Genomic DNA, 13,093 nt, shown 5'->3' with positions numbered 1-13,093 from the left:
ACCTGGCCATCCGCCACTTCCGATACTTCTTGGAGGGGAGAATCTTTACCGTTTTTACCGATCACAACCCCCTTACCCAAGCACTGGCTATGGCCAAGGTCCCGTGGTTGGCCAGGCAACAGCGCCACCTGTACTATGTACAGATTGAATTCATGACTGACATCCGGCACAGGACGGGCAAGGTCATTGTGGTCGCGGATGCGCTCTCCCGGCTGGCCATCAGCACGCTAGCTCCCAGCCTCGACTATGCGCAACTAGCGCAGGCTCAGCAGCATGACACCGAAACTCAAGCTCTCCAGACCGCCATCTCAGGACTCCAGCTCGAGGATATTCAGCTTCCTGACTTCCCCCAGCCGCTGCTCTGCAACACCTCCACCGGCTCACCGCGCCCGGTAGTCCCACAGGAGTGGAGGGCTAGGATCGTCAGCTCTATCCACGATCTTGCCCACCCCTTAGTAAAAATTACCATGCGTATGATGGCGCAGTGATTCGTCTGGCATGGCCTGAAGAAGGAGGTGGCAGCACTAACCCGCAACTGTATCAGGTTCTAAAGTCCACAGGCACACGCAGGCCCTTGTTCAACATTTTGACTTGGCAACGTGGCGGTTCCAGCATATCCACGTGGATGTCATGGGTCCCTTGCCGGTGTCCAGGGAGTCGCGGTACCTGTTTACCATAGTGGACAGAGCAACCAGGTGACTGGAATCCAACCCGGTCCGTGAGGCGTCAGCGGAGACAATGTGCTAGAGCCCTGGTCAGCCAGTGGATCACTTGTTTCGATGTGCCGGCGCACATCACGAGCGACAGAGGCGCCCAATTTACCTCCGCACTATTGTCGCAGCTGGCAAGGCTTTTAGGTGTAACACACCACGGCCTACCACCCCAGTCTAACGGGTTGGTAGAGAGGTTCAACCGACACCTTAAGTCCACTATGATGGCAAGATTTCCGGCCTTCTCTGGGTGGACGAGTTACCCTGGGTTCTCCTTGGGATGAGAACAGCACCCAAGGAGGACCTGCAATCCTCATCAGCAGAAATGGTTTACGGCATGCCACTCTCCCTGCCAGGTGAATTCTTTCAACCGGAGGTGAGCGGCTCGCGGACCTCGTAAACGACTGGGCAACCTAACCCCGACGCCCCATCACACCATGGCATCCGACCATCCCATCGACGGAAATATCTGGATGTGGCGCAATTTGTGTTCATCCAGAGAGGACCACAGAGGGCCCCACTGCAGCGCCCATACAAAGGGCCGTACAAGGTTCTCCAGCAGTCGAGTGGGACTTTTGCTTCAGATGTGGGGGGCAGGGACCGCTGTGGACCGTGGAATGCTTAAAGGCTGCTCATTTTGTCTTATCACAGCGGTGCAGGCGGACGCGCCAAAGCACCGGGGCCAACCGCCAAAGCGACAGGACACGTAGCCGGTTCTGGGGGGGGGGGGGAGGAGTTGTATGGCAGCGCACATCCTCATGGCAAGCCGGCTCCGCTTGTATCGCCACGTGGCGGGGCAGCCATGGGGAAATGGCGTCGTCAGAGGATTCTCTCGGACTCCAGCATCCCTCCCAGCGCGCGCCCTGGGCAGCGATTATGGTGTCACAATGCACCAGGTGACTGAGCTCATGCTGCCCTTAAAAGGGCACGCTGAATTTGAATAAACACAGTAATTAACGACCTTCGTTGTGGCAGCAGTGATTTCCTTCAGCTCCTGCAAGCGCCACAGAACTACAATTCTTCAGAATTTCATGTTTAACTTTTTTTTCCATGATATGTTTGTAAGAAAATGTATATATTCTACGGTGGTAATAAAATAATTTTGACTGAAAAAGAGAAACAATGGGATACAAGGTGTTGGTCCTCCAATTTGCAGGTGGCCTCATTTAGGGAGTTTTCAAGGACACGGACAGATACATTGGTGTGGGAATGCTGTGTGGGATTAAAATGACTATTTCTTAGCAACGGATTTGAGCATTTATGCATTGAAAGGAGTTGGGCTAACTGACTTACAAGAGGGCAGGTGACCAATAATTTCCCAGTGACTTCATAAGAGCTGAAAATGAATCTTCGCAGTTACTGCAGAACTATTACAATGACCCGGGTTCAAGTCTGGCGCTGTCTGTAAAGAGTTGGCATGTTCTCCCCATGACTTCAGTGGGACTTCTCCAGGCGCACCAGTTTGCTCCCCACATGGGGTTGGAAGGTTAAATGGACGTAATTGAGCGGCACGGGTTTCAATGGACAGAATCAGAAAGCTGGGCCACACATGAATTTCGAAAACTCTCAAAATGTTTTGTCAGTGGGCTTTTGCGTGCGAACATAAGCCCCGCAGATGCATAATGGCAACCTGCAACCACACTTAATACAGATAATCATATCACAAAGAAATTAATTTGTATACTGTATATTTTCTTTTAAAGCGTTCATCTTTAAAAACAATCTTTTTTGGAGTGAAAAACATTTATGTTTACATTTTTGTCAAGGGTTGACTTTATTTTTCTTTCGCATTCTTTTGGTAAATGAAACATGCTGTATTTGCTAACGAATAAACTATCAAAGTTTACCTGTTCATCTCTCCTTTATTCATCCTTAAGTTTTAATTTTAAAAGTACTGCCCAGGAATCCGGAATATCCAAAAATACAGGCCGACCCAATCCACGAGCAGTCCAGATTTTCGGACTTACACTGTTTTTTCTTTATCACTCACTTCTCCTAGTCTCCTGTCACTCCGTAATTACCAATGCATTGATACCAGCATTCTTCAGCAGGTCCATTCCTCAAGTCGTCAGCCTCGGCTGACGTATCCCACACAAGCTTCACTCACCTTCCTCTCGTGCTTGCTGATGTTGTTCAGATTGAGAGCTATGAGGTAATTCTTTGCACCCACAAACAGCTGGCCTCTCTCCTCATCCAGCAGCAGAGTGTTGTAACAGCAGGAATAATTCAACTGGTAGGTGACAATGCCTCGGGAAACCAAATCTAAAAGGGTGAAATGCATGCACGTCAACTCCTACGTAAAGGAAAAGGTCCCATTATTGTCATGTAATATTACATTTAGAATGTTACATACATGAAATTCTTTAACTTTAGTCCACTGTAAGAGAGACAGAGTCGGCACTTTGTCCAGCGCCCCTCGCAGAAACCAATAGCACCTGGTGTTCCTTGGCGGTCTCCCTTCCAAGTACTGACCAGGCCTGAGCTTGCTTAGCTTCCGAGATCAGCCAATCCCAGGTGTATTCAGGCTATTTGGTGTCAAGAGACTCACGCAGAATACAAGTGGCTAAGTTTCAAACTGGTTTCCAATGAGGCATTGAGGCCTACAGCACCAAAACAGGCCTTTTGACCCATTCTGCCCAAGCCAAATATCAGGCACCCATCCATGCTAATGTTTGGTCCGTAGCCCTGCTCTGTCTTGCCGATTCAGGTGCTCATCCACATGCTTCTCAGTGTGTCCGATATAACTGCATTTGCACTGAAAAGATTGCCTAGACCCCCTCTAATACTCACCTTAGAGACACGCTTTCTGATTTTAGACATTCCCATGAGGAGGAGAAGTTTCTCACTTGTTACCACATCTAGAGGGAGGGCAGAAACTGAAAAACTGTTTTTATAGGCAATGGGGTGGCACAGTGGGCGTAACGGTCAGCGCATCGCCTTCACAGCGCCAGTGATCAGGTCTGGACCGGGGTTCGAGCCCCGTGCTGTCTGTAAGGAGTTTGTACATTCTCCCTGTATCTGTAAGGGTTTTCCCCAGGGGCTCCTGTTTCCTCCCACTGTTCAAGGTCAATGGGGTGTAAATTAGACAGCACTGGCTCGTGGGCCAAAATGGCCTGTATGCCCAAATTTAAATTTGGTAAGCAGGATAGATGGATGTTCTTCCTCATTTGCCAGTATTAAATACTGTAGTCATGGCAACGCACTGCGACAGTGGCAAGGCCTGATAGCAGTGGCCATGCATGATGTGCTGTTTCTAAACTCCCATTTCTAAATTTCAGAAGCATTGCACTCCGAGTACTGTGTTCAACCCATCCAGCCTACGATGAACTTCTAAACCTCACTGCTTAGCTTTCGACCACCAGCAAATCACGTTAACAGAGGTCTGGTAACCAGGTGATGAAAGTTCAAAATGGGGCAACTGAGGAGGGAGGGGAATTTTCTTTTTAAATCCATCATAGCACCGGTATGAATGGCGGAATAGCCTCCCTTGTGCAAGGTTGGGGGTGGGGGGGGCATAACAGTGCTAGTGATCTGACAGATGTCTGCCAATTATGCATTTCATTCTCGAAATCATGGACTCAGGCTGGGAGCTGGACTGTGCTTGATGTTAGAGAAAATTCGAGGCATCCAATTGCAGCCCAATGGCACGCAGACATGAATGTTTACCCTATCATATGGCACTAAAACTGGATCAAAAATATTCTACCCCCAGTTGTTTTACAACGCCTTGCTTCAAGAGATCATCACAAATATTCCCCAAAGGTCAGCATGCTTGACATAGCGGTTAGCGCCATGTTTTTACAATGCCAGCGATTGGGTCCGGGGTTCGAATCCTGCACTGTCCATTAGGAGTTTATACATTCTCCCCATGTCTGCGTGGATTTTCCAGTTTCCTCCCACCATTCAAAAACGTACCAGGGGTGTCATTTAATGGGGTGTAAATTGGGCTGCATTAGTTTGTGGGCTGAAATAGCCTGTTACCGTGCTGTATGTCTAAAAAAGATCTCCTTGCTAGTTCGATTTGCACAATCTATTTACTGATAAATATCCGCCATAATTACTGCATTATCTTTCTTACAAGCTTGCATTATTTCTCAATTTGTATTCTGTGCCTCACAATAGCTCCCATTACAGGACCTATGTACTACTTCTGATAGTGAAAAATTCAAATTTTAAATTTGGACATACAGCACGGTAGCAGACCCTTCCGGCCCACGAGCCTGTGCTGCACAAATTCCACAGTTAACCTACAATATCTGTTCATTTTGAAGGGTGGGAGGAAACCGGAGGAAACCCACGGGGATAACGTGCAAAATCCTTGCAGACACCGTCGGATTCGAACCTTGGTGGCTGGCGCCGTAAGAGCGTTGTGCTAACGGCTACGCTAACCGTGCCACCCAAATCACTTCAATCGCTTTACTGTTTCTAAATGTTGATGTTCTGAGGTAATTCTGCACCTCCTTTTCCTTTCTGCTTTCCAAAATTTCAAACGCTCCTGAATATTCCAATCCCTGCCTGAGCCACCGTTGAGACTGTTCCTCTGCAACAGCTGTTCACTCTTGTCCATTTGATCTTGCAATGAACGTTATGCCCAGAGGTCAACCCACTGACTTTATTGTTCTTCCTTTCTCTGATCCTATTTGTCAGCCCACCCTAATGCTTTGTGTACTCTGGCCTGCTTATCATTCCCCAAGTCATTGCCCTGAACTATTGCTTCCTCCTTTCTCTTTACCTTACCCACATCTGTTGTCCACCTTCCCAATGAAGGGCTCGGGCCCAAAACATCATCTGTTTTTACTACCTACAGACGCCATGCGAGTTTCTCCGGTGCGCCTGTGCTTTGGACTCAACCCCAGCAACAAGGTTGCTGCTAAATCTTCCTCAGAGGGATCTGGAAAGCTCCTGCCTAAAAATATTCTTATCCCACTTCCAGATTCACTGCCAAATTGTGTATCAGCCAATGAAAACATTTGTTTCTTTTCTTTCTCTAACTAACTCCTTTCTGATTGTCTGGCTCAAATAAACCACACCTCCTCAGTTTTCTCTGTATCGATTTCTGTTGACAGCTGTGGGCTTTATCGTCATTCATATGATAGAAAACTTTCTAACTCCACTGTGTTTGGTCTCCCAAAGTGCTTCACTACCGATGCAGGCTTTGAAAATGCACCCAACTCCATCAGGTCAAAAGCATTCCCATTCGTTTGTGCAAAGCGAACATCCACAAATAAAATAACCCAAGTGAAGGCAGAAGATGCTACAGAGACCCCATGGGTCAGGTAGCTGCTGCTATGAGTAAAACAGAGTCAACGTTTCAGGTCAAAAGAGTGCCCTGAAACATGAATCCTTCCTCTTTCTCTGGAGGGACTTACAGTCAGAAAGATGCAGCACAGAAGGTGTACAATCCACAAAGAGAAGCCTGCTCATGTCCAGGTGATTGGTTTTCACAATCTTAGGTGAATGTGAATCAAGGCACCAAGAGATGCATCTGCCCATCCTCAAAAGGACTATTTGATTGAGCTGCAGGTTCCCTTCACTGTCTCATGGAGAAATCAAAGCTCCTTGGACAGTGCTGAACTTCCACAGTTCAGAACTCGAATCTGGAGTTTAGATGGTTCTGTTCAATTCTGAGAGAGAGAGAGAGAGAGAGAGAGAGAGAGAGAGAGAGAGAGAGAGAGAGAGAGAGAGAGAGAGAGAGAGAGAGAGAGAGAGAGAGTGTGTGAGGGAGTGACAGAGTGAGAGAGAGAGAGAGAGAGGGAGGGAGGGAGAGAGAGGGAGAGAGAGGGAGAGAGAGGGAGAGAGAGGGAGAGAGAGAGAGAGAGAGAGAGAGAGAGAGAGAGAGTGTGAGAGAGTGACAGAGTGACAGAGAGAGTGAGAGAAAGAGCAAAAAACAGAGCGAGAACATGGTGTGAGGCACCGGCCCCGAGACTGGAACCTTGCCATGGGAACCCTTCCTACCCAGTCTCTGCTGATCCATCTCACTGTAACAATCCACTTTCATAAGTATCTTGGGATGTTGACGTCCAGTCACTGAAACCCTGTAATGCACAGACCATCAAAATCCATTTGCAAGCAAACCTGCACCTTATCATTTCATATAATAAGGTTTTAATACATTTTAAGTTATTAATGAGAAGCTCTTAGCAATTCATTTTTATTTAAGGTCAAGTTAATGTCTGAAATATAATCCCAACAAATGTTGTTTCAATTTTGAAATTAGGTCACTGGTTAATTCCAGCTGAGGGAGACAAGTGGTGGGATCTTATTTCTTTTGGAAGTACAAGAGCAGCGGAGTGAATTAGACCCTGGTGCACATGGAAGCGTGTGCTCACTTCAACCCTTTGCCGGTGATCTCTTAAGAGTTTCACTGACCAAGGATCTTCAGTTTGAGGTTGGGCAGAGAAACTGTGTGAATCACAATTATCTGTGTGCCTGTATCTGACCATTTATCCAGTGAGCAAAACAATGATAGACTGAACTGATGTACTCAGATACGAATGAGATCAGCACAGAGACCACTCATCCAGACCAGTGAGTCAATGTCTTTTCCAGACTCCCATACTCACTCCCTGCAATTTGTTTCCCTTCAGGTATTTAACCCACTCCCTTTAATAAGCCGACGACTAATTTAATTTCGAAGAGTGAACCGGAAACCAATCACAGTGAGAGTGAAAGGTTACAGTAACTCAAATCTACGACCTCTGCAGTCTGAAACCCATCTATTTGCTCTATTTTTCTTCCCCCCCTTTCCATCACCCACTTCCACCGTCAGCACCAGATTCAATTGAGGATTCCCTCAATTCCTCCTGGAAAGGCTAAAATTGAGCTCGCAACTCTCAGTCCAATAACCCACCCCCCTCCTCCCCACCAAGAATGCAGTGGACTCCCCAAGTGACTCATCCATGAGTCACCCTGAAGTAAACGGCGGCGTAACTCCAGCGTTGCTGTTTTCAGAGGGCTTGGCACCAGCCGTTTTCCACTTGTGGTTCCATATGATTCAGATACCAACAGGAAAGCAGCAGAAAGAGCAGATGCCTCTCAGATGTGCTTCCTCATGGCACCCCACCGCACTAATTCCTGGGTTGGCAAGATTGCTCATCAACCAGGAACTGGAGTTTGGAAGATGGAGAATGAGTTTCTTATCATAGACCTCGTACAATGTGCACATGCACCTAAATTCTTGCGTGCTACAACTGAACAGGCTCTTGTAATGCAAAACTATAAAAGCAAACTAATTGAATTAAATTGAAAGAGACCAATAAATGTACAAGATAACGTAAAAGATTAGCACGATGCTATCACAGGGAATCGGGTTCGAATCCGGCCTTGTCTGTAAGGAGTTTGTATGTCCTCCCTGTATCTCTGTGGGCTTCCACCGGGTGCTCTGATTTCCTCCCACGCTTAATTTAAAAAAAACACATGAGGGTTGTAGGTCAATTGGGGTACTTTGGGCGGCGTGGCCTTGTGGACCAGAAGGGCCTGTCACCGTGCTGCACGTTGTAGCTGCGCAGCGAGCGAGAAGCCCCGCAGAGTCGAAGGGGGATTGAGCCAACTGCTTTACTGATTCGAGCAGTGCACACTTAAGAACCCTCCCCTGGCAGCCCCTGCGGCCTGGGGGCAGAACTGACGTCAGCCGCCAGGCTGTGGGCTGGCCCCGCACCCGAAGCTCTCACAGCTGGATCTGCCACGGACTTGCCCGTGACTCCATGAGCCTGCTGCGTGGGCAAGCCGCCACGACATCTAAATTGTTTTTTTAAATTACGGAACCGTACAGGCCCTTCAGCCCACTGTGTTGTGTCGACCTATGTAAACTCACTCAACAACTGAGCGTTCCCCACCTCACACCCTAACCCTCTATTTTCCTTGCATCCACGTGCCTGTCCAAAAAATTTTTTTTAATGTCCCAATTGTACCAGCCTCCACCATTACCCTTGACAATCCATTCCAGGCACCCCACAATTCCCTGTGCAAAAAAAATTACCCCGGTCATCTCCCCTGATCTTTCCTCCCCCTCACCTTAAACAGATGTCCCTCTGGCCTTTGCTACGGTTGCCCTGACAGATAACAAATATTCACAGTAATCCTAGTGCAGAAACTTTTATGGGTGACGTGTATTAGTGCAGACAAGCACCTTTGTGCAGTTGGAACAGTCTGTGATCTGTGTCACAAGGGGAGGTTTAGGAGTCTGATAGTAATTGGAAGGAACCAGGAGGAAACCCCAGCACAGTAGATTTCTGGTTTATCCCCAGGCCCTTGTGCCATTAGTTTATACTCAATTTCATGTCAGATGACAGACACTTTTCTTTTACCTACAACTAACTTTCTTCATCCCCACCCCCCCACCCCCCATCAGATATTGTCACACTTACCTTCCAGGGGTGGCTTTCGCACAGAAACGACCCAAGCTCCAAATGTCCGAATCACATTGTGCATTAGACAGAATACCGGAAGGATGGTAATTAGGAGGCAGGACTTGCAACGCCGCTGCGGTGACGTCTGACGGACGTGGGACGCACTGTGCCACCGCCGAGTGTGACGTGAATCGCGCATCATCGATACATGCTGTTTGTTAGCCCATTGTCACAGAATGCCAGCAGTTCACTTTAGACTGCAGGTGTTCTAGGAGTCAAGTATGGGAATGGGAATGACGCCTTATTCCTGTTCCGATCTTTTCATTTAACACAGACTGCGTTCCCAGGAAAATGGCAATAATTTCCTGGAACGTAATGGCTGGCGTTAAAAAAAACAATCGAATGGGAAGGAAGATAAAATTCAGAAACAGGCAGAATCCTGGACAGATTAACATCCCTCTAAAACTGTCCATTTTCCATGAAATAAAGCTCAATGCACTTTAGCAATCAAGAGTGGGTATGAAAGTCCAATCTACCTCACAGTCGGTAAATGTTTCCTTGGACTTTTTTTTCCTTGCAGACAAGTGGAATAACATTAACAGAAGGAACAGCAATAGCTTCCATTTATGGAGTGTCTTCAGTGTAGCAGATGAATCCCAAGGGGCCTACAAAAGGATTACCAAACAAAGACATCTCCAAGCCATACAAGGAGATAATCAAATAACCAACACTTTGTCAGTGATTAAGATAATGTGTTTATTGCAACGTGCCTTGTACAATGTACATTAGAGCCTTCCAAATTGTTTGGGCCAAAGACACTTTTTTTTCCCTAAATTTGCCCGTGCTCCAGTTTTAAATTTGTAATTAACAATTCACATGTGATAGAAGTGTACATTCCATATTTTATTCATGGGATTTGTGTATATTTTGGTTTGATCATGTAGAAATTACTGCACTTTAAGTACCTAATCCCCGCATTTCAGGGCCCCATAATATTTGGGACATCAGCAATGGTATGTATATTAGTCAGGTTTAGTACTTTGTTGCCTATCTGCAACGACTGCTTCAGAGACTTCACAGGTGCTGAGCATCTTCTCTGGTGATGCTCTGTCAGGCCTCTACTGCAGCCATCTTCATTCAGCTCCTGCTCGTTTCGGGGCTCGTCCCCTTGAGTTTTCTCTTCAGCATATGGAAGGGATGCTCAGTTGGACTTCGATTGGGTGACTGACGTGGCCATTCAAGAATTTTCCAGTTTTTTGAATGGAAAAACTCCTTTTGTTGCTTTCGCAGTACGTTTGGGATCATTATCTTGCTGTAGGATGAAGCGTCGTCCAATGAGTTTGGGGGCATTTGCTCGAACCTCACAATTCAATTTGCTACTGCCATCAGTAGTTAAGTCATCAATGAAGATAAATGCTCCAGTACCTGTGGCAAGCCGTACATGCCCAGGCCAATAACACCCCACCACGTTTCACATGAGGTGATATATTTTGATCTTGGGCAGTATTTTATGCATCTACACTTTTCAATCACTCTGATACAGGTTCATTTTGGTCTCATCTGTCCACAAGACCTTTTTCAGAATTCTGCAGGCTCTTTTAAATATTTCTTGGCAAACCGTAACCTGACAACTATTTCTGTGGCTAACTAGTGGCTTGCATCTTGCAGTCTAGTCTCTGTATTTCTGTTCATTGAAGTCTTCTGCGGACATTCGTCATTGACACATCCGCACCTGCCTCCTGAAGAGTGTTTCTGATCTGTCGGACATGTGTTTAAGGATTTTTCTTCAATATGATGGGAATTCTTCTGTCATCCATCAACAGTGGAAGTTTTCCTTGGCCCACCCATCCCTTTGCGATTACTGAGTTCACAATATGCTCTTTCTGCTCAATGATGTTCCAAATAGTTGATTTTGGTCATCCAAAGCTTGAGCCAATGCCTTTCACTGTTTTATTTTTGTTTTCAGCCTTTAAATAGCTTATTTGACCTTCATTGGCACAACTCTGGTCCTCATGTTGAAAAATGGCAACTGCGGGAACTCCAAAGGTGATCAAAAGCTTAGAAGCAAGCCGAGCTCTCTTATACCTTCTCTGATGAAGCAATTAAATGTACCCGAGTCCTCACAAACATCTGTGAAGTCAAATGCCCCAAACATTATGGTGCCCTGAAATGAGGGGACTATCTATAAAAAGTGCTGTAATTTCTACATGGTCAAACCAAAATGTATACAAATAACCTTGAATAAAATCTGGAATGTGCACTTTAATCACATGTGAATTACAATGTTTGATTACAAATTTAAAACTGTGAAGCACAGGGGGTCAATACAGGAAAAATTGTCTTTGTCCCAGACATTATGGAGGTTGTGACTGCACTGAAGTTCTTACCGCAGCCATAGACATTTCTACAAAACCTTACAGTGGTATGAACAAAATTAAGAGAAATAAATACAAAATATAGCTAGATAATTAATATTCACAGCTGCTTTTGGTCAAGAGAAAAAGTGGTGTTGCAATAGCGCAGACAGGACCTTTTTGTGGTGTCAAAGTAGTTTACGATTAGTATCGTTCATGAGTCCCTGTCATCAGGTATTGTCAGGCTGGAAACATTGGTTTCCATTTGATTCCTATAGACGCTGTGTGGCCTGCTGCCTTTCTCCAGCACGCTCGTGTATTGTCTCCGATAACGTCAACTCACCTTGGAGCCTGTCACCTAGTCTAAAAGGGCCAACCGAGGTCAGATAAGCAGTCACCTGTTCAAGACAGAGGGGCCTTGATGTACAGGTTGCACAAGTCTTGAAAAGTGACGGGCCAACGTCGAGAGAGCAGGGGGCAGAGCACTAGGGATTCGAAGATTTGATTGAGACACAGAATATAAAAGTAGAGATGCTAAAAAACAGTGGCTGGGCCACAAGCTGCCTCCAAATATGGACACCTGACTCAAGAAAGGAGGTGAAGGTTCTACAGAAGAGATAGAAAGGATGGAGCAGAACAGTCCAAGTCTGAGGGATTTTAGCTGGATAGGAGAAGCTGGTGTATGTTCTCCTTCAGGCAAAGAAGTTGAGAAGAAACAGGATGGAGGAGACAGACAGTATTATCATAGGTTATATGAAAACAAAATTGTCATACACATTGAACAAAATGCTCCAAAATTCTTACTTGCTGCGGCAAACAAGTACCTGTAAAAAAAACCACACTATTATAGTTAAACATAATTGAATGAAAAGGGCTATGAATGAAATAGTTAGCGAAGAAATATTCACAGTAGTCCAAGTGACGTGCAACTGATGATGGAGTAGTCCATGATCAATGTTTAACTGAGAGCCGTGGGACAGAAACTTTTCTCACCGGTCTTCAGTGCCCGAAGGTAGCAGATTTAATTTCAATTTTTATTAAATTTTAGTTTTAATATTTTAAAATTTAGACATTCAGCAGGTAACAGGCCATTTTGGCCCTATTAACCTACCCATGGTACGCTTTGAAGGGTGGGAGGTAACCGGAGCTCCCAGAGATAACCCTTGTAGTCACGGGGAGAACGGACACTCCTTACAGGCAGAGCAGGATTCGAACCCCAGTCCAGTCTCGATCGCTCACGCTGTAAAGGCGTTGCACCAACCATTGCCAAGATATAGCACAGTAACAGGCCCTTCCAGACCACGAGCCTGTGGATTAGAACCCAGGTCGCTGGAGCTGCAATAGTGCTGTGCTGCTCTCACACTAACCGATGAGGTAGAGCCAAGTTATCCAGTGATTATCCAAGTACTGTACCACAGGATACAGGTCTGTACCAGTAGCCAAGAGCTACGCAGGAGAGATCAGAAAAGCTTTCTCATCTCAAGGCTGGACATTCTGCAGCAGAATCAGTAAATTGGAGGAGAGCTGCCGTGCACTTGAAAGGAAGTTATTTGCAGGCTAAATTGGAACAGTGCGTTCTAGAAAGATGTGGCGTAAGATAGAAAGGCTGGCTTGCCTTCCACACCATGGCAATCTATGACCCAGGGCGTGGATGTCCTCCAAACCTTATAAATTTTTATTA

The 13,093-nt window shown here is 46.2% G+C and overlaps 1 protein-coding gene across 3 annotated transcripts in view; it reads right to left on the bottom strand.

The window, feature by feature from the left end:
- sema3b (sema domain, immunoglobulin domain (Ig), short basic domain, secreted, (semaphorin) 3B) overlaps positions 1–13,093 on the bottom strand; it is a 297,012-nt gene that overhangs the window by 138,916 nt on the left and 145,003 nt on the right. For all 3 annotated transcript variants that reach the window (XM_069936649.1, XM_069936646.1, XM_069936647.1), the window contains exon 3: positions 2,818–2,972. In XM_069936649.1, coding sequence (XP_069792750.1) covers positions 2,818–2,972 — 155 coding nt within the window. The remainder of the gene's footprint in view (positions 1–2,817; positions 2,973–13,093) is intronic.

The sequence above is a fragment of the Narcine bancroftii genome, chromosome 5 (assembly GCF_036971445.1).
Source record: "Narcine bancroftii isolate sNarBan1 chromosome 5, sNarBan1.hap1, whole genome shotgun sequence".
Taxonomy (NCBI): domain Eukaryota; kingdom Metazoa; phylum Chordata; class Chondrichthyes; order Torpediniformes; family Narcinidae; genus Narcine; species Narcine bancroftii.
This window is presented reverse-complemented; position numbering and strand designations above follow the sequence as displayed.